Source organism: Cyprinus carpio, chromosome A8, assembly GCF_018340385.1.
Source record: "Cyprinus carpio isolate SPL01 chromosome A8, ASM1834038v1, whole genome shotgun sequence".
Lineage (NCBI taxonomy): Eukaryota > Metazoa > Chordata > Actinopteri > Cypriniformes > Cyprinidae > Cyprinus > Cyprinus carpio.
The window spans coordinates 25,046,630-25,071,339 of NC_056579.1; the positions used below are offsets into that span (position 1 = coordinate 25,046,630).

At 36.4% G+C, this 24,710-nt stretch overlaps 1 protein-coding gene across 2 annotated transcripts in view; it reads left to right on the top strand.

Annotated features, from left to right (window-relative positions):
- Positions 1-7,156, top strand: part of LOC109083451 (acylamino-acid-releasing enzyme) — a 29,368-nt gene extending 22,212 nt beyond the window's left edge. For both annotated transcript variants that reach the window (XM_042762930.1, XM_042762929.1), the window contains 3 exons: positions 6,190-6,292; positions 6,394-6,500; positions 6,601-7,156. In XM_042762930.1, coding sequence (XP_042618864.1) covers positions 6,190-6,292; positions 6,394-6,500; positions 6,601-6,706 — 316 coding nt within the window. In that variant the 3' untranslated portion in view covers positions 6,707-7,156. The remainder of the gene's footprint in view (positions 1-6,189; positions 6,293-6,393; positions 6,501-6,600) is intronic.
- The last annotated feature ends 17,554 nt before the right edge of the window (positions 7,157-24,710 follow it).

Below are 24,710 nucleotides of genomic sequence, written 5' to 3' on the forward strand. Positions count from 1 at the left end.
TTATTAAATAAACACGAGCGCTGCACGTTTCAAAGTCCGGTGTTGCTGCTTTGTTTACTGTCATTACCGGGGAAACAATTCTATTTCAGCTGTTCTGAAAGCGCCTCCTGCTGGCAGAGAATTAATGTGCATTTTCAATAAGCCTGTTTTATTGGATTAGGGTATTCCTGCAGTTTCAGTTTTTATTATTATTATTATCATTATTATTTTAAATTTTTTTGTATGCATTTATGTATTAGCAGTTCATATTATTTTAAAGCACTTGCTATTCTATTCTGTATAGTATTCTTTTTAAGGAATTATGTAGTTGTTTAATTGCAGACACTAAATATTGTCCTAACCAACTCCTAATCCTAAACATACCTGTTGGTAACCCTCTTGAAATGTAGTACATATACATAAACATGTATACATCTCACAGAAGTGAGTAATCGCCTCACATTTTATAAATATTTTATTATATCTTTTCATGTGACAACACTGAAGAAATAACACTTTGCTACAATGTAAAGTAGTGAGTGTACAGCTTGTATAACAGTGTAAATTTGGTGTCCCCTCAAAATAACTCAACACACAGCTATTAATGTCTAAACTGCTGGCCACAAAAGTGAGTTCACCCCTAAGTGAAAATGTCCAAATTGGGCCCAAAGTGTCAATATTTTGTGTGGCCACCATTATTTTCCAGCACTGCCTTAACCCTCTTGGGCATGGGGTTCAGCGGAGCTTCACAGGTTGCCACTGGAGTCCTCTTCCACTCCTCCATGATGACATCACTGAGCTGGTGGATGTTAGAGACCTTGCGCTCCTCCACCTTCCGTTTGAGGATGCCCCACAGATGCTCAATAGGGTTCAGGTCTGGAGACATGGCCAGTCCATCACCTTTACCCTCAGCTTCTTTAGCAAGGCAGTGGTCATCTTGGAGGTGTTTTGGGTCATTATCATGTGCGGTGTATGGTCTGAGCACTGACAGGCTGACCCCCCACCCCTTCAACCTCTGCAGCAATGCTGGCAGCACTCATACGTCTATTTCCCAAACACAACCTCTGGATTTGAAGCTGAACACATGCACTCAACCTCTTTGGTCGACCATGGTGAGGCCTGTTCTGAGTGGAACCTGTCCTGTCAACCCACCGTGCTGCAGCTCAGTTTCAGGGTCTTGGCGATCTTCTTATAGCCTATGCCATCTTTATGTAGAGCAACAATTCATTTTTTCAGTTCCTCAGAGAGTTCTTTGCAATGAGGTGCCATGTTGAACTTCCAGTGACCAGTATGAGAGAGAGTGAGAGCGATAACACCAAATTCAACATACCTGCTCCCCATTCACACCTGAGACCTTGTAACACTAACGAGTCACATGACACTGGGGAGAGAAAATGGCTAATTGGTCCCAATTTGGACATTTTCACTTAGGGGTGAACTCACTTTTGTGGCCAGCAGTTTAGACATTAATAGCTGTGTGTTGAGTTATTTTGAGGGGACAGCAAATTTACACTGTTATACAAGCTGTACACTCACTACTTTACATTGTAGCAAAGTGCCATTTCTTCAGTGTTGTCACATGAAAAGATATAATAAAATATTTACAAAAATGTGAGGGGTGCACTCACTTCTGTGAGATGCTATATATACATTCATTAGCCGCAGCACTTCACATCAGATATGTGACACTTAAAGTGCAGTAAACGGTAAAACAATTGTGGTACAAATGAATGTTTATTAGTACATTAATACATTTAAAATAACTTAAATACAAATGCTAGTTTACAACATCCAGCAGCACAGTGAACTGTTTTGCACAGCTAAATAGGCTAAATAAAGATTGCTGACATCGCCTCACACACTCATGCAAACAGCTAAATAGGCTAAATAAAGATTGCTGACCGAAGGGTTGTGAGTTCGAGTCTCGGGCCGGCAGGAAAGTTGGGGTGGGGGGAGTGCATGTACAGTCTCTCTTTCCACCTTCAATACCACGACTTAGGTGCCTTGAGCAAGGCATCGAACCCCCAACTGCTCCCGGGCGCCCGCAGCATAAAATGGCTCCTGCCCACTGTCTCCGGGTGTGTGTTCACAGTTGTGTGTTGTGTGTGTTCACTGCTCTGTGTTGTGTGCAATTTCGCGATGGGTTAAATGCAGAGCACTAATTCTGAGTATGGGTCACCATAATTGGCTGGAATGTCACGTCACTTTCACTTTTTTCACTTTCACTTTTTACTTTAAAAGATAAAAAATGAATCGTTTCCATTGATCTAGTCTTTGCATCTGTTTGTTTGAAGTTTGAATCAGGTCCCCTCTGTTGCAGTAGAATTGGCTAGATGGCACTGTCCAGGGCCGTCGCCAGAACAAACCAAATGGGGGGGCATTTAATTTTCATAGGGGGGCACACTTTTTTAATGATCTTAGACAGACTATAACAACAAACCCATATTAGGCTATAACTAAAATAGACCACAATAGTCTGTTTTGTTCAATTATTCAAATAAAATACTTCACCGTATGAGATCAACGTCTCTGTTTATTGTCTCTTAACATTTCCAAATTTAGCTAGTAGCCTATATATTTTTTTGTTAATCTGCATTGTTCGTCACATACCCAACACCAGTGCCATCTCGTGGCTTTCTTAAGTAACATGAACAATCAACGTAACGTATATCATTACAAGTCCAACCTAAAAAACTACACCAAAACCAATTTGATTTATGACTCTACACTTCATAAACATTTTCGGTCCTTCATTTCCTCATTCAATGGCCTGCAGTGGCCCAGGCACAGCCACAGCGACGGCAATCACGTCATCACTAGTAGTAGGCCCATTCATAATTACACCCGCTGCTCTGTCTACGCTGTGAACTTGTGTCTCATTAGACAAATTCTCCAATCCTACATCTCATTAGCTCCAGAGTCGTCTCCACACACGTTGGTGTTGGTCACAGTCGTCTTTGTCACCGACGAATCTTTAAACCACTTTCTTATATTCATACTGTAGCTTTTCTGTACAAAACCGCCAAAAATTTATTCTGAGATCGCAACAATGCGCAGCTCAGCTGCGCAAGGAATTACGCATAAAACAATACTGTATGCTTAACTAAATGAATTGCAAAACATATATATATATATATATATATTACTTACACACAAACTGCATATTGTAATTTGAATAAATAAAACTACTAAACACAAAAAAAACATTTGAAAGGTCGCTGCTGGAGACTTGCCATTGGCTGTTGTATTTGAATAATTATGAGGTAGGTCTTTGCTAAGGTTTGGGTGCTGTTTTGGGATGTTTTAACAGTCATTTAGGAATATAATTATATGGATTATGTTCTGTGTAATTATGAATAATGAATTGTCTGAATCATTTCTGAAGGTAATGTGTTATGCATTTCTAATGTTATCGTTGTAGTGATTACTGTTCCTGTGAGCTAAGTTCTGCTGAAACAACATATAATCACGATGAATGACTCAACATCGATGACATATATCAAACGTTAAACATCTAAAGAGGCAGTCACACTAAATCTTGAACGTGCGAAATTTTTTCTGACACCGCTGCGAATATGGGTGGGAGCTGGGGTGTATTCCAGAAAGCAGGGTTAACTTACCGTGAACTAAACCCTGAACTCTTGGTTGATTAACCCCAAACCTTGCTTACTCGAGGTATGTGGTTCCAAAAATGCATCAGGGAGTATGTTCCTGGTTAAGACTCAAGACATTCTCAACAGAGCGACGAATCGACGAGTCACTATGGAAACGGAAGCTAAGAAAAAGCGCGCCAAGCTGTTTCTTTCTTCTTCTTTTGTTCATTAGTTGTTTACATGCTTAGTGCATATCGCCACCTAATTTGATGACCTGTGATTTTTTTTTTCCATGTAATCTTTAATCCTTGAGAATGGGTGAATTATATTTTTTTGTTTTATGCTAATTAATATTAAGTCATATCAGACATGTATTTTGATTTAGAATTTAGACATTATAGAAAACCATTGGTGAGATAATATAACATGTAATAAAAAAATAAATAAATATTTAAAGTTAAACATTGACCTGTCATAGTGTTTTATAATGTTTCAGCTAACTCTTATATATGGCAATAAAAGAAATAATCATATATAGCTCTATATATATATATATATTTATATATATATTATAATAATATATATATATATATATATATATAATTACATATTGTAATATTATATAATGCTGTGCGCTATCTGCCACGCCCACTGAAGGCGCACTGAAGTGAACTAACCCTGGAATTAACCTGCTCCGGAGCAGGTTAAGTTCAGAAAGTGAGTTGCTATGGACTACTAACATACCCTGAAAGTTACCTCCGTTTTTGGAACCGAAAGTTGAGGTTATCCGCTTACTTACTCTTAAACATACCCGGGTATGTCACATAACCTGCTTTCTGGAATACCCCCCAGGTCTCTCCTCAGTTATCACAACATGGATTAATGTGCTTGTATACTGTGTCTTTTGCGATGGCGTCGAAAGCGTTTTATTGTTTTACTCTCTGTCTGTCTTTCTCTCTATATAAATTAGGGATGTAAAATGGTTTATGAAGATTTATATCATCCAAAATAATGCAATGTTTGTTTACATAATATTGTATGTGTACAGGGTGGATATTTAGTATGTATATATAAATACACACACATAAATTATATATTTAGAAAAATTTACATGTATATACATTTATATATTTATTATTCTTATATTTTATATAATATATAAATATATTTAATATATAAACATAACATATTCTTCTTAAATATATACATGCATGTGTATTTATATATACATAATAAATATACACAGTATACATACATATATTACGTAAACAAAACTTTTATTTTGTTTGTTTTGGTTGTGGTTATTAGTGATTTGTCAGTTTTAATGTCATATTATTAATAAATAAGCAATAAGAAATTATAAATTGTAAAATGTGTCCTCATTCAAATGTACCATCTGTTCCTGTTTCAGTGTGAACCATGCAGTTTTTTTTTTTTAATAATCTTTTAAAGATGTGTTACGTAAAATAGGATGCTGCGCTATGGCTAAAATTAGCGCTTCCTTAATTTTTGAATTTCTGTACAGAGAGGTCACGCAGTGACGTATCGATTTTTTTTAATGGTCCCACGTCTTCACGTGATGCGAATTTGCAGGTCAGAGTTCACCAAACTTGAAACTTGGAACGCAGCGAAATGCGAAACTTTTTCGCATGAGCTTGCGTTTGCGGTCTCTGACGCATTCGCATGCGTATGAATGGAAAATGGAACGAAAAGTGCAGTGTGACCGCCCCATTGCAAGTTTGCGTATTGTCCTGTGCATTACATTTAGGGGGGCACAGTAAGTCATTTGGGGGGGCACTGCCCCCCAATGCCCCCCCTTGACGACGGGCCTGGCACTGTCACACAAAAAATATAGTCCTAGTAGATCTGCGGTCCTGAAACTGCAGCCTCCAGTATTGCAGGAACACAGTATTGGGGTTGTATTTGTTCAGACCAATGTGAAAATTGACCCATGTTTTTACCCTGCAAACATGCATAGCTGTAAATGTGAACTGGTGCATCGATAAGAAGATAAAAATCTAAACAGTAAAATGTAGTTATGTTATTTAATTAATAAAATAATTTATTGATAATAATTATTTAAATTAATATAATAATTAATACTTTTGACTCCATTTTATTAAAAATAGTTTAAAAGCTGAAATGTGAAGTGTATCATTATATAAAACCTTTTTTTTTTTTTTTTTTTTTTAAAACAATCTAAACTGTAAATCATGCTTTTTACAATCATTTTGCAGTTTTAATATGTTACTATAGACATTTCCCTACCCTGGTCATTATTTTATTTGTGCAGGTCAAAAAAAGTCTTAAATTTGAGCTTAAAAATCCCGCAGAAACCCTGGTACAGTATGATGATGTCTAAATACTTTTTTTTTTTTTTTTTTTTTTTTCTCAATACAGTAATACTTTTTTGAGGGGTGTTCTTGATGTAATATGCAAAAACTCTACAAAAAAATTGGTTAATATATAACTTCTTCCTTTTGATTTGCGGGTAAAATAAGCTTTATGTATTGTGATATTCACCCGTAGACATTTGTTATGGCTGATGGCTTTGTGTGTGTGTGTGTGTGTGTGTGTGTGTGTGTGTGTGTGTGTGTGTGTGTGTGTGTGTGTTCAGGTGTGTGGTGGAAGCTGGATATGAATATAACACAGATATTCATATTGAACCTGCTATTCTGGAGCAGATGTTAAACAAGTCACCCATAAAACATGTCAGCAAGGTGAGCAGATGGTGTTCTGATGCATTATTTATGTATCTGTTCCTTTATTTTTAATTTCTTAAGTGCTCAGCTTGTAATCCATGGTTGTGTTTGTTCCTCAGGTAAAAACCCCAGTACTTCTGATGTTGGGGGAAGATGACAAGCGTGTTCCCAGCAAGCAGGGCATTGAATACTACAGAGCCCTGAAGGCATTGCAGGTACCAGTGAGGTAAGTACAGTGAAACGCAGACTTTATAGATGGGGTTTCTTTAACGAAACATTTCTCTGCTCTGGATCATTGGTTCATTAGTGTATCCGTGTGTCCACAGATTGTTGTGGTACCCCGGCAATAATCACTCTTTGTCCAAAGTTGACGCAGAATCGGATGGGTTCATGAACGCTGCTCTCTGGATTATCCAACATCTTTCTCTGTGATATCACTTCCTCTCCATAAATCATAACCAGCTTTTATTACACTGTATTGAAGTGATTTTAGCATTTCTTTCATAGATATCAGCTTTGTCATTGTCATATCGAGGCATCAGCTTCCCTTCAGGCCACAAAGGGGAAACTCATCAAAATCGGTCTCTGTGTGATTGCGAAAAGCACTTGAAGTGGTACACAGACATATTGTGTGATATCTGCAGAAGTTAATGTGATATTTAATGAAATGGAATCTACACTAAATGGCATCTGAAAAGACTCAGTAATGGTTTTAGTTTTCAGTTATTGACAAATTATATTTGTGCCAAACTGGTTACCAGTTCAGTGTGGCTAGTTACTTTGATTTTCTGATGGTCTTCTGCTTTTTGTAATATGGCTACTTTCTGGGATATGTACTAAATGACTTTCTGCATTCTTTTCAATAAAATGTGACTTTCTGTATATCTGAAGAGAGTAACTTTCTGTGAAGCTGATTTCAAACTGATTGCAAGAGATGTGGTATTGATGGAACATCAGTATCAGAATCACAGTAGCAGAGTAGTAGCAGAAGCTTGTGTCTCTACAACTGAAATGCTATGATCATGGAATAAAACTAACCAACAAACAAACAAATCCGGTCCAGAGCAAGATAGTAAAAAATATATAGTTTGGGCTAGGGCTGTGCGATTAATCGAAATCGCGATTGAGACGTTGCGATTTGCAAATGTTTGTTATGGGTGTGTGAGTTTTTGCGATTTGTATTTGTGTTGTTGAGATTTTGCGTGACTGCCAGCCTTGAGTGACAGTCTTACTAACCAATGAAGTGAGTGCACCTCCGTTCTCCCCGATCAGCTCTGCTCTAGCCAACTGCGCTTAAACGCCCATCATTAAAAAAAAATACAAATAAAAAAACAGCGGGAGAGACAGAGTGTGATATGGCGTCTACGGGGTCAGATTGGTACCTCCAGGGCCGTAGCTGGGTTTTGTGGGGCCCTACCAGTGGGCCCTGTTTGAAATTGATTAATTTGTGTGTTCGTTCTGTTTATTTATTTGTGTGATTTAAAGTTTTTTTTTTTTTTTTTTCAAGTTTGTAGATATCCAGGTACAGAAACTGAATAATTAAATGTAAAATAGCACTGCATAGTCTTCACTGTAAAAATTTAATGTACAATCAACCCAAAATTTATTCAGACTTCAACATTTCTCACATTATCACAGTTTATTTGCTATAGTTTAGAAAATGTTAATAAAATATGACAAGAACTCAGAGTTAAACTATCAGAACAAATTCATCTTCATAATCTCAGATAACTTTGATAGAAAGATATGTAATGAATTGTTAGTATGACAATATTTGCACAATTATCAATACTTTGTTGACAAATTACCAAGCAATGCTTAATTCTGTTCAGCCTGTGGTGTAAACATGTTGCATTATTATTAATTCAGGAAAAAAACACGTAAGCAAAACATGGCTTTTTTTTTTTAACAATTTTATTAGTAGTCCACTGTATGAAGATTTTTTGGGTATAATATGTCACAGTTCACTTTATTTTGCTATACTCACATGAATTATAGTGACCTGCACCTACTAGTAAAAATATATATATATCAAAAATTATATCTGGTGTCTGAATAATTGTTGGTTTGACTGTGCATTAAATCTTGTTAAACCTACAAAGTAATTCAGTCAAGAGCAGTGAGTGATTTTCTTTCTTTCATTTTCTTGGATTAACATTACAGCAGCTATTAGCTAAATTAGGCAAGGAGACAATGAATGCATCCAGTATAATAGCCTATACATCCGATTTTTTTTCTCAACTGTTAACTTTCACTTAAGATATAACCGATAGTTTTTTCGAACATACTTTCCAAGACGGTAATTTTGACATTTCGTATGTATTTGTCGGTACAAGTGCAAAAAGAGGCAAATTCAGTGTTCATGCGTTTTGAAACGCCTCTCTCTGCGTGAGCCCTGAACATATGAGCACCACGGGTGCTGAATTGGGCTCTTTCACATCCTTTTCTGTTTGTTTAAACAAATTCGATTTGTATTTTGTTTTTTGGGTTGAGTATGTATTTGTGGGAGAACTTCGCAAATGAGAGCTCGGTTCAGTGTTGCTGTCTGTGAGACGCGGCTCTCTGCTTGTGAACACAGCGCGTGAGTAACCAGCTACTCAGTTGAGCTTTTCTGTTTCTTGTGTTTAAATGCTTTAAACTCTTTTGAATGTTTAAATTGGCAAGTGGCTTAAAAAACACGTGAAAATTATAAGCTTTTTTTTTCGTGACGACACACGCAGCAGTGGCCTGTCACCTCTCCTGATCGTCTTTTTAGGCTGGCTTTTGAGTTTTGGTTGATGTTGGGGTGATGATCCCATCAGCCGTGGGTCCCTATAATCATCACCACCTTTCACCCCACTAGCGACGGCCCTGGGAGGCCCCCCTCAGCCGTGGTTCCCTATAATCATCACCACCTTTCACCCCACTAGCGACGGCCCTGCTAACTTATGTATAAAAAAGGTAATCCGCAAAAGCTGCGTCACAATGCATATCAAAAGCATCCCTTATTGCATGTTTGCTATTCCCAATTCAGTAGACAGCACACAACCTGTGTCTTTGAATACTTCTAATACTCGCTCCTCTCTCCCTCCCGCGGTGCAAATCCCGCGTCACGGACGAGCCGTTCACACTTGCCGCACTCACGCAGCCTGTTTCGTAACGCTCGGTTATATTCTCGCGCGGACCTGCTATTAATGCAATCTCCACGAGCGCATCTGGCAGTATAGACGAGGTTTGAGGCACGCGCGCAACCAGTGTCGACTCGCGCCTGGCTCCGCGTTTAAAACGAATGTAAATTCAGTCTAACTTCTTGCTAATATCACTTGGATGAAATCATTAAGCACATTTTCCACTTGTTCTTAAAATCCCAAATACAAATGTAACATATGTACGCTAATACTTTAATAATTGACTAAAGAAATACAGTTCATTTAAAAAAAAAAAAAAAAAAAATCTTTCCAGTGAAATTCAGTAATTAAGTTAATTCTGTAAAAATAGTTATACCATTATAATCTTGTCTGCTGAAAATAAATAAATAAATAAAAATATAGAACCCCTCCCAAAACACAATTGAAAATTGAATGGATTTCAGGGTTATATATACCATTATAATCTTGTCTGCTGAAACTATAATGGTGTCTATTTGATGGATTCTATTGGTGGGAGGTAATATGGCAGATGGCAACCAATAGAACAACAGTAAAGTCACAAAGGAACAAGCTCTGTTAATCTTGATGTGCACCACTGTAAATCAAAGTAACACATATCCTATTGATTCCTACTAGTGTATTCTAAGTAATGGTTGTTGCCAGGGCTTAAATTGGCCTGAAATAATATTGTGTTATCCACTATAGTGGACAGATATTTTAAAAAACAATTTTAACTTGTAATATTGTATATAAACTTTTTATGTAGTGGTTACCAAAAATGTCAGCAGAGAAGTAAATCACAAGTCTGAAAATGGGTTCAATTATAAAATTAGTTGCATTGTCATGGCCGGAATACTTTAGTTGCGACTTCATATGGTGCTGCACAGAATGAGGTCTAACCTAAAGCAGTGCATGTCCGTCAGAAATTTTGTCCGATTTGAGACCACAGAAATGCAGCGTCATTGTGATGTATGCCCTCAAACTATCTTAAGAGCCACTGGAGGGCAGCTGCTTTGCTCAGTTATAAGCAGCTCTGATGAAATTACAGCTATTTTATGATTGGCCAGAGTCACCAACGACAACAATGACATCCATTTCATGTTTATGTTTCATGTTTATTCTGACATCTTCAGTTTCAATTTCAGTTTTTTGTTCTTTCTTTTTAAGCAGTAAACACTTTTTTCCCCATAATCATAATGTTATATTGTGTCATGTTTATCAAAATATAACACAAATACCCCATTTTCTTGTCTTAAACTTTCTTTTTGTACATACAGACACCGTATTAAGCAGCATATAACCTATTCACTTAAGTGTTTCTAGCACAGATTTCTGTAATCACACCTAACATTAAAATTTGTAATCTAACATATAGGGTGAATCCCAAACTGCTTTTCTGCACCCTTGAAGGGCACTTTGGGAAGGTGAAGCCATTTGTCGGGTCCCTTAAACACATGTCACTTTTCATTTAGCGGTAATCGTAAGAGTAGTGCATCACCCAAGTGTGACGTCACAGACCACGCCCATGTCAAAATACGTCACATTCTCATTCAATTTGAAACAGGAAGAAGCATCGATAAGAAGATAATTTGTATTGTTTGCCAACCGCTAAAAAAGAAGCTGTTGTTTGCCGTGTCGGTAAGTAAAAAAAAAATATCTTTGCTCTTTACCAAACGTTGACAACTTTAAGAACGTGTGCGTCATTTGTGTGCATGTGCATAAACAACAGTAAGTATTTTTAATTTCAGCTTCACACAGGCACGTTATTGCTAGCAACAAATATACTTATATATATATATGTATATGTGTGTGTGTGTGTGTGTGTGTGTGTGTGTGTGTGTGTGTGTGTGTGTGTGTGTGTTTGGGGATGGGGGTGGGGGGTGATATGAGTGTTTTTATGTTGGAGGGTCTATCTATCCACACATGTATGTATATATGTATGTATGTATTTGTGGCATGCATGCGTACACACACACAAATACATACATATATACATACATACATGTGTAGAGATAGAATGTGTAGATAGATAGATAGATAGATAGATAGAGAGACAGATAGATAGATAGATAGATAGATAGATAGATAGAAGGCACAAGTCTTACAACATAAAATAAATTATGAATCAATGTGCAATATTTTTTATACCTTTCCCCCCACACATAACACTCATCTCACCCACTCAGACACACACACTTCATCCCTCTCACACATATGTACTTACCTACATATTTTTTCACACACACACACACACAAACACAAACACACGCACACTCACCACACACACACACACACACACACACCACACACACACACACGACATCTTTAATGATATACTCTGATCACAGTACCCATGCACAGTAAACTTGGTTGGGCAACCACATCATTTCATTATGTCTTGCTGGATAACTCTGTGTATGTCACAAATTATCTTTGTATTCTTCTATATTAACAAAAAGATCACATAATGTTTGTTTGTCATGTTTTACAGCATTCTACACATTTTCAGTCCAAGCCTGATGCAGGGCAGTTCTCCCGGGTTTAGGGGTCCCTGCTGCAGTTTCACCAGTAAAGAAAATTACTTGTTACAATTCACTCGAAGGACCACATAAGCCATGCAGTGGTGCATGGAGGTATGGTGAGAGCATTTATTCAGATATTGATTGATTTTTGTGGTTTAAAATCATAAATATGTTTATGTAGAATGATGAGGTAAATAATTTTTATGGGACACATATACCCCCAACACGTATGTATTCTCTATTTTTAACAGGTGCGCCAAGAGGACATAAAGTGGAAGTTTGTAAGGGACATTGGTCCAGCGTGGTACAGAGTCATCGTGGGTTATTCTGTGGGGAGGTGACAGGGCCTGCCTTTCTCCAGATGGACAGTAAAAATCATCAGAATGCCATCAAAGACTACCTGGAGGGAGAATCGGAGGATATATTAAAGCAAGGAATCTCTCTGTGTAGTCTATGTATGTATGTGTGTGTACTGCATGTCAACAACTTTTTATCTGATCATTCAGCTGTTCAGACTTTATAATATTTGGAGCATATCTCTTTTTGTTAAACACAACCAGTCAAAAGTTTTTGAACAGTGAGATTTTTTTTATTTTTTTTAAAGAAATATCTTCTGCTCATCAAGCCTGCATTTATTTAATCCGAAGTACAGCAAAAAACAGTCCAATTTTAAAATATTTGTATAATATTTTGCTTTTGTAATATATTTTGCTATTTAAAAAACTATTTTCTATATTTCTATTAAATGAAATGTTATCCTGTGATTTCAAGGGTGACTTACTCCAGTCACATGATCCTTCATTCTAATATGCTGATTTGATGCTCAAAAAACATTTTATTGTTATTATGTTAATACACTGAAGACTGGAGTAACGATGCAGAAACTTCAGCTTTGATCACAGGAATAAACTGCATTTTAAAATACATTCAAATAGAAAGCAGTTCTTTTAAATTGTAAAAATATTTCACATTACTTTTTTTGCTGTGTTTTGGATCAAATAAATGCTGGCTTGGTGAGCAGAAGAGACTTTAAAAAATAATAAAAATCTTACTGTTCAAAAACTGGTGGTGTATATTATTATTATTATTATTATTATTATTATTATTTTTTTTTTGTAAAATTGTACATGTAATTATTTTTGTAAAATAATAAATATAAAAATATCCAATGAAACAATGGATGCCTTTTTCATTCATCTTTAAGTATGTGGAGGACCTGGACATGTTTCATATCAAGTTGTGATGAACAAGGCCTGAAGGTCAATGTCATGTTACTTATATAATCTATCAATGGAATCTTTATTCAGCCTAAGTATGTGTAGCCTACTGCATATGGGGAACTGTTGATTCTATCATTCAAATGTTAACACTTTATGATAAGTGGAATAAATCTTTAGAAAATTAAATGACAATTATACAATACCAACTTTTACAATAATTTTGCATACTTTTACAATACCAAAATCTGATTGTCCCCTTTAGATTTAATGCTTTTCAATTTTGCCTTGGGTAGGTCAAAATCGTTTTTTAATAAATGTGAATTTATCTCATTACATAAATGAACAAGGTAAGGTTTAAAAAGTTTTAATTGACAATTAGTCTACTTTAATCAACATAAGCGTTTTTAGGAGCTGTTATGATGACGAAACCAGCTCCGTATATTAGACATATTAAATATATATTAGATTTAAGTTGTGCCATTTTAGCCTAGACATCCTTTACAAAAATAAGAAAACGTGTATTAGTAAAACGAAGGACAATATTATTTTATTTAGATCCCATTAACTTCCATAAATTGTTTCAACATACTTCCGGGTTTCCAGGTACGGGGATGGGGAAATCACATGAGGAGACGTATTTGATATGGGCGTGGCTTTCGTTTATGTCACACTTGGATGTGGGCGGGGTTGTGTCGGGGATGGGCGTGACTTCTGACGTCACACTTGGATGTGGGCAGGGTTGGATGTCCACCGCAGGCTGCAGCGAGCCCTACTTGTAACATATAGGGTGAATCCCAAACTGCTTTTCTGCACCCTTGAAGGGCACTTTGGGAAGGTGAAGCCATTTGTAGGGCAAAGTTGGGGTTGATTTCGACTTTACATTTAAATGTAAGTAGAATAGGCTAATTAAATTTGTCTTTATTTTAACCGAATACAAAATATTTTTTGTCAGTTGTTGAAATATGATATAAGACGGTAGTGTAAGCGTAAAGTTTGTTTTGTTTGGTTTGTTTATTAATAAGGAAGGATTAGTTAGTATTTATTTAAATAAAATATTAAAGAGAAGAAATATTTATTTGGAACAACTGATGGAGTGCTGAATGCTGCACGCACACGCAGCGTTGTCAAGGTAACTTTTGGTCAGTCATTCCCTTCGCCAAGGGAGTTCCAAATGTTTATAGGAGACAGTAATGCCCTACACCCTACAAAGAACACTGCCCTTCAAAGGGAGTAGGGCATAGGGATGCTCAATTCTGTTTGGAATTTGCCCCTATTGTCACGTTGATTCTCCGAAATAATGTAGAAACAGCAAAAAAAATAAAATAAATTAGAGCCCGAGCACTGATGGTGCACTGATTATACTACTACTACTGCTTCTTCTTCTTCTTCTTTATGTTTGATGGTGCACTGCTTCTCTTCTTCTTCTTTTCTTTCCTTCTTCCTCTACTACCTACTTCTTCTTCCTCATCTTATTATTTTTTTTTTTTCTATTATTATTATTTTTTTTTATTTTTTTTTTATTTATTATTACTAATCTTCTACTACTCTACTCTACTACTACTACTTATTTTTTCCTCTTCTACTACTCTTCTACTCTCCCCTACTTCTTTCTTTCTCTTCCTCTTCTTCTTCTACCTCTACTACACTAGCGTTAGTTCTGGCACTTCTTAGTCAAGCTTCTAAGCTGACACTCAGCTGATATGTGTTGCTAAAGCTACTACTTCTTAAATGCTTGATGGATTTTGGTTGGGGTTGTTATTTATGCTAACTTTTTTGCTCTGCCTAAATTTCTGTATTGACCTCTATACTATCCATGCGCTGCTCTTCTCAGCCGCTTATTAAAGAAGAACACCCCTTGCTGCTTCTCTTCTTCTGTAAAGGGCATGCTGCCCCAGTCTCTGCTATTCTTCTTAAAGCTTTGCTTCTTCAAGTACCATTTTTGTTGCTAGACCTACTTACTTCTTCCTCTTCTTCTGGTCTACTAAACTTACTACTATCTGATTATTGCAGATTCTGGTTCCTCTCTTTTCTTGCTCTCCTGCTCTCCTATAATGCAGTCTGCGTGGATATTCTTCTTCTTTTTCTTCAACTACTACTACTACTACTTCTTCCTCTTCTTCTTCTTCTACTACTACTTCTTCTTCTTTCTTCTTCTCTTCTCTACCTCTTCTACTACTACTACTACTACTCTCCTCTACCTCTTCTTCTTACTTCTCCTCTTCTTCTTCTACTACTACTTCTTCTTCCTCTTCTTCTTCTACTCTACTCCTCTTCTTCTTCTTCTACTACTACTACTACTTCTTCTTCCTCGTGTTCTACTACTACTACTTCTTCTTCTTCCTCTTCCTCTTCTTATACTACTACCACTACTACTTCTACTATCAGTTAGGAAGCTAGGTGTGCTATTTGATAGAAACCTTTCCTTCGAAAGCCACGTTTCTAGCATTTGTAAAACTGCATTTTTCCATCTCAAAAATATATCTAAATTACAGCCTATGTTCTCGATGTCAAATGCAGAAATGTACTGGTAACCAATGAAACGATCTCAAAACAGAAGTAATGTGATCACACTTCTGAATACCCGTCAGTAGTCTTGCAGCTGAATTCTGAACCATTTGTAATCTGTCCAAAAAATTTTTTGTTTGAGTACCGTAATAAAGTGAGTTTCAGTAATCTAGGTGAAAAAAAATTAAAAACATGAATAAGCTTCTCCAAGTCTATATGTGCTAAGAAAGGCTTGATCTTACTAATCATTCTTAATTGGTAGAAGCTAGCTTTGACAACTTCACTAATTTGGGAGTTAAATTTTAAAGCACTATGACAGATCACACCCAAATTTTTTACTTGATTTTTCCTAAAAGGGCTTAGTGTTCCCAAGTTACAGTAACTCCAGCCGTATCGCTCATTTCAGAGGGAAAAAAATATAATTATCTCTGTTTTCAATTCATTAAGACTCAAAAAGTTGGCAGACATCCAAGACTTCACCTCATCTACACAGGCCAACAGACGCCCCAAGGCACTGGAAGAATCTGGGTTAAGAGACAAATACAACTGAGTGTCATCAGTTAGATGACAAGAATGAAATGACACACCATATTTATCCAAAATCAATCCTTATGGTAGCATATACAGAGAAAAGAAAAAAAGGTGCTAAAATAGAGCCTTGCGGGACACCACAAGAAATGGGTGCCAATGCCGATACAAATTCTCCCATATGGACCGAAAAACTCCTATTTCGAAAATATGACTTTATCCATCTTAAGGCATTTCCACAGATACCCACAGATGTTTCAAGATGAGATATAAGTATTTGATGGTCAATCGTGTCAAACGCTGCCATCAGATCTAAAAGTAAAAGTACAGTAAAATTTCTGAGATCAGTCGCAAGAAAAATATAATTAAAAACTCTCAGCAAAGCTGATTCAGTGCTGTGATGTTTTTTAAAACCTGACTGAAACACTTCACAGATCTCATTTGTATCAACGAATACATACTACTACTACTACTTCTTCTTCATCTTCTTTTACTTCTACTACTACTACTTCTTATTCTTCCTCTTCCTCTACTACTACTTTATTTTTCCTCTTCTACTACTACTACTACTACTTCCTCTTCCTCTTCTTCTTCTTCTACTACTACTATTACTACTACTTCCTCTTCTACTACTACTTCTTCTTCTTCTTCTTCTTCTTCTTCTTCTTCTTCTTCTTCTTCTTCTTCCTCTTCCTCTACTACTACTTCTTCCTCTTCTTCTTTTACTTATACTACTACTACTTCTTCCTCTTCTACTACTACTACTACTTCCTCTTCCTCTTCCTCTTCTACTACTATTACTTCTTCTTCTTCTTCCTCTTCCTCTCCTACAACAACTACTACTACTACTACTACTTCTTCTTCAAGGACCTAAACATGCGTGAAAACTCACGAAACGTTGCACAAGCATAAGCATGCTATTAATGCAATGACAAAGGAATTTGCTGTAACTCTGGAATGCAGTGCTCAATCCTGGCCTGAAGACATCTACAAAGCAAAATTGATTTATGGTCATAGTGCAACCAGTTGGCAGCAGAAACTGTGACAAATACAAAACATGCCATTCTCCAATATTGACCTGTTTAAATGCATACTTCCCACCATGCTCTGTTGTCCTAAAGTCACCAGGTACCAGTGCCACCTGTGTGAGAGCCCCAATATTTAATTAATTAATTAATTTATTTATGTTTTGACAAAATGATGGCTCTCTGTTTGATTGTTTTCTTGATAAATATATGCAGGTGCATCTCAATAAATTAGAATGTCGTGGATTTATTTCAGTTTTTTAATTTTTTAATTTTTTTATTTATTCTCAAATTGTGAAACTTGTGTATTAAATAAATTCAATGCACACAGACTGAAGAAGTTTAAGTCTTTGGTTCTTTTAATTGTGATGATTTTGGCTGACATTTAACAAAAACCCACCAATTCACTATCTAAACAAATTAGAATACTTCATAAGACCAATAAAAAAAAATAATAATAATAATAATTAAAAACAAAAATAATAAACATGTTTAGTGAATTGTTGGCCTTCTGGAAAGTATGTTAATTTACTGTACATGTACTCAATACTTGGTAGGGGCTCCTTTTGCTTTAATTACAGTCTCATTTTGGCATGGCATGGAGGTTTGTGGCACTGCTGAGGTGGTATGGAAGCCCAGACAGTGGCCTTTGACAGTGGCCTTCAGTTCATCTGCATTTTTTGGTCTCTTGTTTCTCATTTTCCTCTTGACAATACCACATATATTCTCTATGGGGTTCAGGTCTGGTGAGTTTGCTGGCCAGTCAAGCACACCAACACCATAGTCATTTAACCAACTTTTGGTGCTTTTGGCAGTGTGGTCAGGTGCCAAATCCTGCTGGAAAATGAAATCAGCATCTTCAAAAAGCTGGTCAGCAGAAGGAAGCATGAAGTGCTCCAAAATTTCTTGGTAAACGGGTGCAGTGACCTTTCCGAAAACATAATGGACAAACACCAGCAGATGACATTACACCCCAAATCATCACAGACTGTGGAAACATAACACTGGACTTTAAGCAAATTGGGCTATGAGCTTCTCCACCCTTTCTCCAGACTCTAGGACCTTGGTTTCTAAATGAAATACAAAACTTTCGCTCATCTGAAAAGAGGAATTTGGACCACTGGGCAACAGTCCAGTTCTTCTCCTCCTTAGCCCAGGTAAGGCGCCTCTGATGTTGTCTGTGGTTCAGGAGTGGCTTAACAAGAGGAATACGACAACTGTAGCCAAATTCCTTGACACGTCTTTGTGTGGTGGCTCTTGATGCCTTGACCCCAGCCTCAGTCCATTCCTTGTAAAGTTCACTCAAATTCTTGAATCGATTTTGCTTGACAATCTTCATAAGGCTGCAGTTCTCTCGGTTGGGTGTGCATCTTTTTCTTCCACACTTTTGTTTCCACTCAACTTTCTGTTAACATGCTTGGATACAGCACTCTGTGAACAGCAAGCTTCTTTGGCAATGAATGTTTGTGGCTTACCCTCCTTGTGAAGGGTGTCAATGATTGTCTTCTGGACAACTGTCAGATCAGCAGTCTTCCCCATGATTGTGTAGCCTAGTGAACCAAACTGAGAGAACATTTTGAAGGTTTAGGAAAACTTTTCAGTTGTTTTCGGTTGATTAGCTGATTGGCATGTCAACATATGCTAAATTGGAATTGGTGGTATTTTGTTAAATGTGAGCCAAAATCATCACAATTAAAAAGAACCAAAGACTTAAACTACTTCAGTCTGTGTGCATTGAATTTATTTAATACGCAAGTTTCACAATTTGAGATGAATTACTGAAATAAATGAACTTTTCCACGACATTCTAATTTGTTGAGATGCACCTATATATATATATATATATATATATATATATATATATATATATATATATATATATATATATATATAGGTACAAACAAAAGTGGTGCACAGCCTGAAGTCAATCCTGTTGACATCTTGGCTGCAAAAAACAATCTTACATTGCATCAATCTCATTGTTTTTTTTTATGCTATTCTGTAATGTCTCACAGACCAGTGCAAATAATATAGGTCTGAAGGTAAGGGTTTGCTGACAGATCTTCTTGCTGTGGGGAAAACACCTCACATGAATAATTGATAATGACTGCCTGAGGGCGTGTTTACCAGCCTGCTGTGTCATTATGAGAGAGATCACATTTTAGACGAAGGAAGCAATACAGTTCAAAAGCAAAAGAAAAATGAAATGAATAATAGATAGAGACAGATACCTGTTCAGCGATGACATGTATAGAAGAAAACCGAGGCAGAGAGAAGGGAAAAACAAATATGTACATGTAGCTTAGCTGTCAAAACATCACAAAAAGGAATCAAATACTGTTATAGAAAGAGCAGTTGGTTAAAATGAGCACAAGAGGACGTCATCTTTAGGTCAGTGTAAGAAAGTGACAGAAAGACAGAGAGGTGCTGCACTGGCATGCGAGAATGACGAGTCGACATCCCTGTTTCTATCGAGTTCCTCCACAGGAGTTACACAGGAGAAACCAGCTAACAGAAGCCACCCAGACTAAAGTCCTCAACACCGTCATCAGTGTGAAGGTGAGATCTTTAACGCTGATTCTGCAAACACGTAAACTAATGTCAGATCGTGCAAGGATATAATGTATATAGATTGCTATTTTGTTTACAACATGCAAAATACCCAGATACCCCAAGCAACAAGGTCTAGCTGTTTTTTGTGTGTGTTTTAATGTTATTTTTAATTTTTTTTATTGACTCTCAAAAGTCACATATGCTATTCATGATTTTTTAACCAGTGATTGTAATGCTTTTTGTTTACATTTCTTTGTACACAATGTATCTTAAAAGTGTTTCTTTAATTTGTAAAGAACATGCTGATCCAATCCAGGAAACTTGCCAGGAGTTAATACACATCAGAAAGCTCACAAGAAAATAGTAATGAATTCAGTAAAGGAATGTCAGTTGTCTGCATAGAGAGTCTAGTAGTGACCACTAAGAGGCGCCAAAAATGCTGTGATGAGAAAGGCAGAAGACCTGCCACTGGTTCCCATCAGGATAACCCCAAGACACTCCTTAACAGGGTTGAGAGAGAGAATTCCTCAAATGAATCCATTTGCAAAAAACATTAATCATCGACATCAAACTTGTCATTAATTGAAATACTATGATCACTTAGATGAAATAGATTATATTTTAGCAATTACTCCCTTTATACCCAAAATGCTAACACAGACACACACACCAAAAATGAAAAAAAGGAAAAAAAATAAAAATTGTCATTAATTTGACAAAGAACATGGGACCTATCTATCTATCTATCTATCTATCTATCTATCTATCTATCTATCTATCTATCTATCTACTGTATCTATCTATCTATAACCTACTGAAAGTTTTACTCAAAATTTAATTGGTATTTAATTTAATTGTTTAATTAATTTAATTTAATTGTTAATCCAATAAACACCTTTAATTAAAACCAAGCTGCCAAAACGACTTGTTTTCTACTTCCAGGTTTTTATTACATAATACTGATGAATACATCAGCACAAGACTGAATACAAAAGGCACTAACTTTAAATTATCTGTTTATCACTTCAGCAGGAGTATGCAAAACAACAACAACAACAACACATTGTTAAAATGAACCTTTGATGGAGCAGATGTAAACCACACTTTTTGAGAGATTCTACTTTTTTCACCATTCATTCAATTTGATAGGAACAATGGTTATAACAATGATAATTATATATAAGCATAAACGCACATAGACAGGAAGTGAACATAATCTAGATAACATTTATAATTAATTTACAGCCGAAATGTTGCAGAAAAACAAAAAACAAAGCCCTTCAGGAGGGAAAGCTCTGTTTGTGTCTGTGTGTGTGTGTGTGTGCATGGATAACACGAATCAGTCATGACACTGATCTGTAAATCGCTTGACTGCTTTCTAACACACTGCTCTTATTGCAAATGGAGAAGTTTATGCTGTATTTGTGTGTGGGTAAGCAGCATCTTTTTATGATTATCCCTGTGGATGTAATTTGATGTATTTTGTATGCATTCTTATACAGTTAAAGTGTGCTGATATATATGTCATGTCATGTGTTTCAGAGAACATCACCAGCTGTGTGTTATGAGCCTGATTTCATATGGAAGGTATAGTGCACACATAACTTTCTCTTGTATGTATGGAATTGCAAAAAAAAAAAAAAAAAAAAAAAAATCAGAGTTGTCAATCAAAATGTTAAACTGTAATAACACACATTTTTTTTTAGTTAATGCATTAATGCATTCAGTTCCAAGAGAACTAAATAAAATAAATAAATACATAAGTGTATCATTATGATATCATAATGAACATTATCATTATGAACTAATAAGCAAGTGTTATACATATGCAATTAATCATACATTAACTTTGGACAACCCTAATAATATTATATTGTATATCTAAGTTAAATTTTACATTAATGTTGTGAACTTATTTTCATAAATTTCATTGTATTCATGTTTATAACAGCATAATTAATTAATGCATTTAATTCCTTTTTTTCTATGCCACTTCCTAACAGAGTTGTACACCATTATAAATTAAATTCTGATTTCTACAGAGTTAAAAAAAATGACTAAATAAATAAATAAAAAATAGATTTTTTTTAAATATGAATTTGTATAGTTTGTTCACACCAAGGTAAATGTTCGATGTAAAAATTCTTTGTGATAAAGATTTTAATTTGAATAAAGCATTGTTAATGTGTCTGATCAAGCCACCACAAACATTCTTATGCCAACAACAGATTTTTGTTTTGCTTTATTTTTGTTATTAGAGTTGTTCTAATTTCTAAAAAAAAAAACAATGATCCAAGTCATGCTTAAAAAATGATGTAAAAGTCTGTATAAACTGGCTGTTTCATAAAATGATATGTAATAAAAGACAGCACAAATAATGTGCTGCAAACCCACATTCTAATCTCTTTTCTACCATCTTGAAAAAAAAAAAAAAAAAAGACAACCTATAAGATTTGTGCTTTTGGTCATGTGCCTGGCATCACTGCTATAGCATAAAACTACATCTTGCACATACAAACAGATTATATTGCTAAGAGCTAGTGAATAGTGTCAGAGGTTGCCAGAAACAGAAAATTTTGCTGGTGTGAACGGGCCTTTACATGTGATATTTTGCTAAATAGATTTTTTTTTTTTTTTTGGTGACCTGATTTTATGGTTATATACACAGATGAACCACTAGCAGGCTGTTCTGTTCCAGTACATTGCGGGTGGTGGTGATGTACTTTATTGCAAACCCGCTTTTCGATTGGGTAAATGTCAGGTGAATTTGGAGGCCAAGGCATTAAAAGAAATTCACCATCATCTTCCTCAAAACACTCCTTGACGATTCTGGAAGTGCAGATTCTGGCATGGCGCATTATCCTGTAGGTAATGGCCCTCAATGACAAGGACCACAGTTGCCATAAATGGGTGCACTTGGTCCGCAACGATGTTCAGATACCTGACAGCTTTCATTAGGCCCCATTATTAGCAATTGGGTTATCCTGCAGTTGTTGTATTATGCTTTTGAGGGTGCTGTGTGACCCTGTACAGTATATACTGCGAACAGTTGAAAGGTTTGAAAACTTCACAAAGGCCAATGATATTGACGAGGTGAAAAGAGTACCAGTGTTGTTAAGCGTTATGGGAACTAAAACGTACAATCTTCTACATAACTTGAATGCACCTGCTAAACTAGGAGAAAAGATGTATCAGGAGATTACGACGTTAACGGAACATTTTTCGCCAAAGCCCCTCATAATGGCAGAACAATTCCGCTTCCACAAACGCAATCAAGAGAAAAGAGAGACGGTTGCACAATATGTAGCCATTTAAAACAACTCTCTGAACACGGTACACACTTGAAGATGCTCTAAGAGATAGATTTGTTTGTGGATTACACAACGAAGCCATACAAAAGTGACTTCTCACAGAGGTGGCATTTACTTTTCTCAAAGCTGTAGAGATCGTGGTGGCCACGGAGACCGTCGCTTGCGAAGCTCAGCAGCTCAGCACTTCCCTCAATGTAAATGCAATGCCTGTTTCCTCACCAAAACAGCGACCCTATTGTAAGAGATGTGGGAAAACGAACTACACGGATGAGGACAGCTGGTACAAAGATCAAGCCTGCCATTTCGTGTGGAAAGAAAAGCCACATCAGATGCATGTTCAGAAATAAAATAAACTTTTAGGGAGAAAGAAAGCACTAGAAAAAGTGTAAGCCATGTAAAAGAAGTAAAATGATAAAAGACGTGTGCATCATTTGGATGCTGGAGGAAAACAAAGTGGTGATCCGAGTACAGAGAAGGAAATGTCACTGTATATGGTAACCAAAAGAGAGCAACTCGCACACATTTGATTAACTCCAGAAATTGAAGAGTGGAACTGGAACTGGATAAAGGTGCTGCAGTGTCACTAATTTCAAAGGAAAAATATGATAATGACTTGCAGCATAATCCATTGCAACCGACTGACATAATTTTAAAAACATACACTGGAGAAGCACTAGCACCAGTAGGGGTCATCAAAGTAGCGTAAAATTGAACAGTCAGTGGTTAACAGTGATGCCCCACCATTATTTGGTAGAGAATGGCTGAGATCTATAAAACTTACTTGGCAAGACATAAAAACAGTCAACCATGGAGTTGCGGACACTATAGAAACTGTTAAAACGGCACTCCAAAGTTTTTGGGAAAAAAATGGGCACCATGGAAGGAATTAAAGCTAAAATTAGGCTCAAGCCTGATCATACTCCAAAATTCTATCAGCCAAGGGTAGTACTGTACACTATTTGAGCAAAAGTAGAGGCTGAATTGACACGTTTAACAGAGATGGGAGTGATTTCACCAATACAGTACAGTGAGTGGGCCACACCTGTGGTACCAGTGATCAAAAAAGATCACTGGACTTTGTGGTGATTTTAATGTGACACTCAACCCAGCCATTTGTGTGGACCACTACCCACTTCCGTGCATAGAAGATCTTTTTGCATCTCTTGCTGGTGGTCAATTATTCAGTAAGCTAGACTTTTCAAATGATTACTTGCAGATGCCAGTGGCACAGGAGTCGAGGAAATTACACACCATATCCACTCATATTTTCAAACAGTTATTGGAGAATCTGGGTCATTACATCGATGCAGCTGGACTACAATAAATCACCAGAAAAGATTAAAGCGATTATGGAAGCACCCACACCAATCAAAGTCAATTACGCATTTTCTTTGGAATGATTAACTACCATGGTCGTTTCATTCCAAATTTAGCATCTGTTTTGAATCCACTTAATTATCTTCTCTGTAAAGAAAAGAAATGGGGTGGTAAGGATGAAACATCTGGCCTGTAGCTATGTCTGGATCGATGGACAGATTGAGTTGCAGTCCAAATCATGCTAGTTGTGGCAACATATACAAAATTCCCCCTGTCCGGCACCACTTCACCCATGGATTTGGTCAAGTCATCTTTGGGAAAGGATAC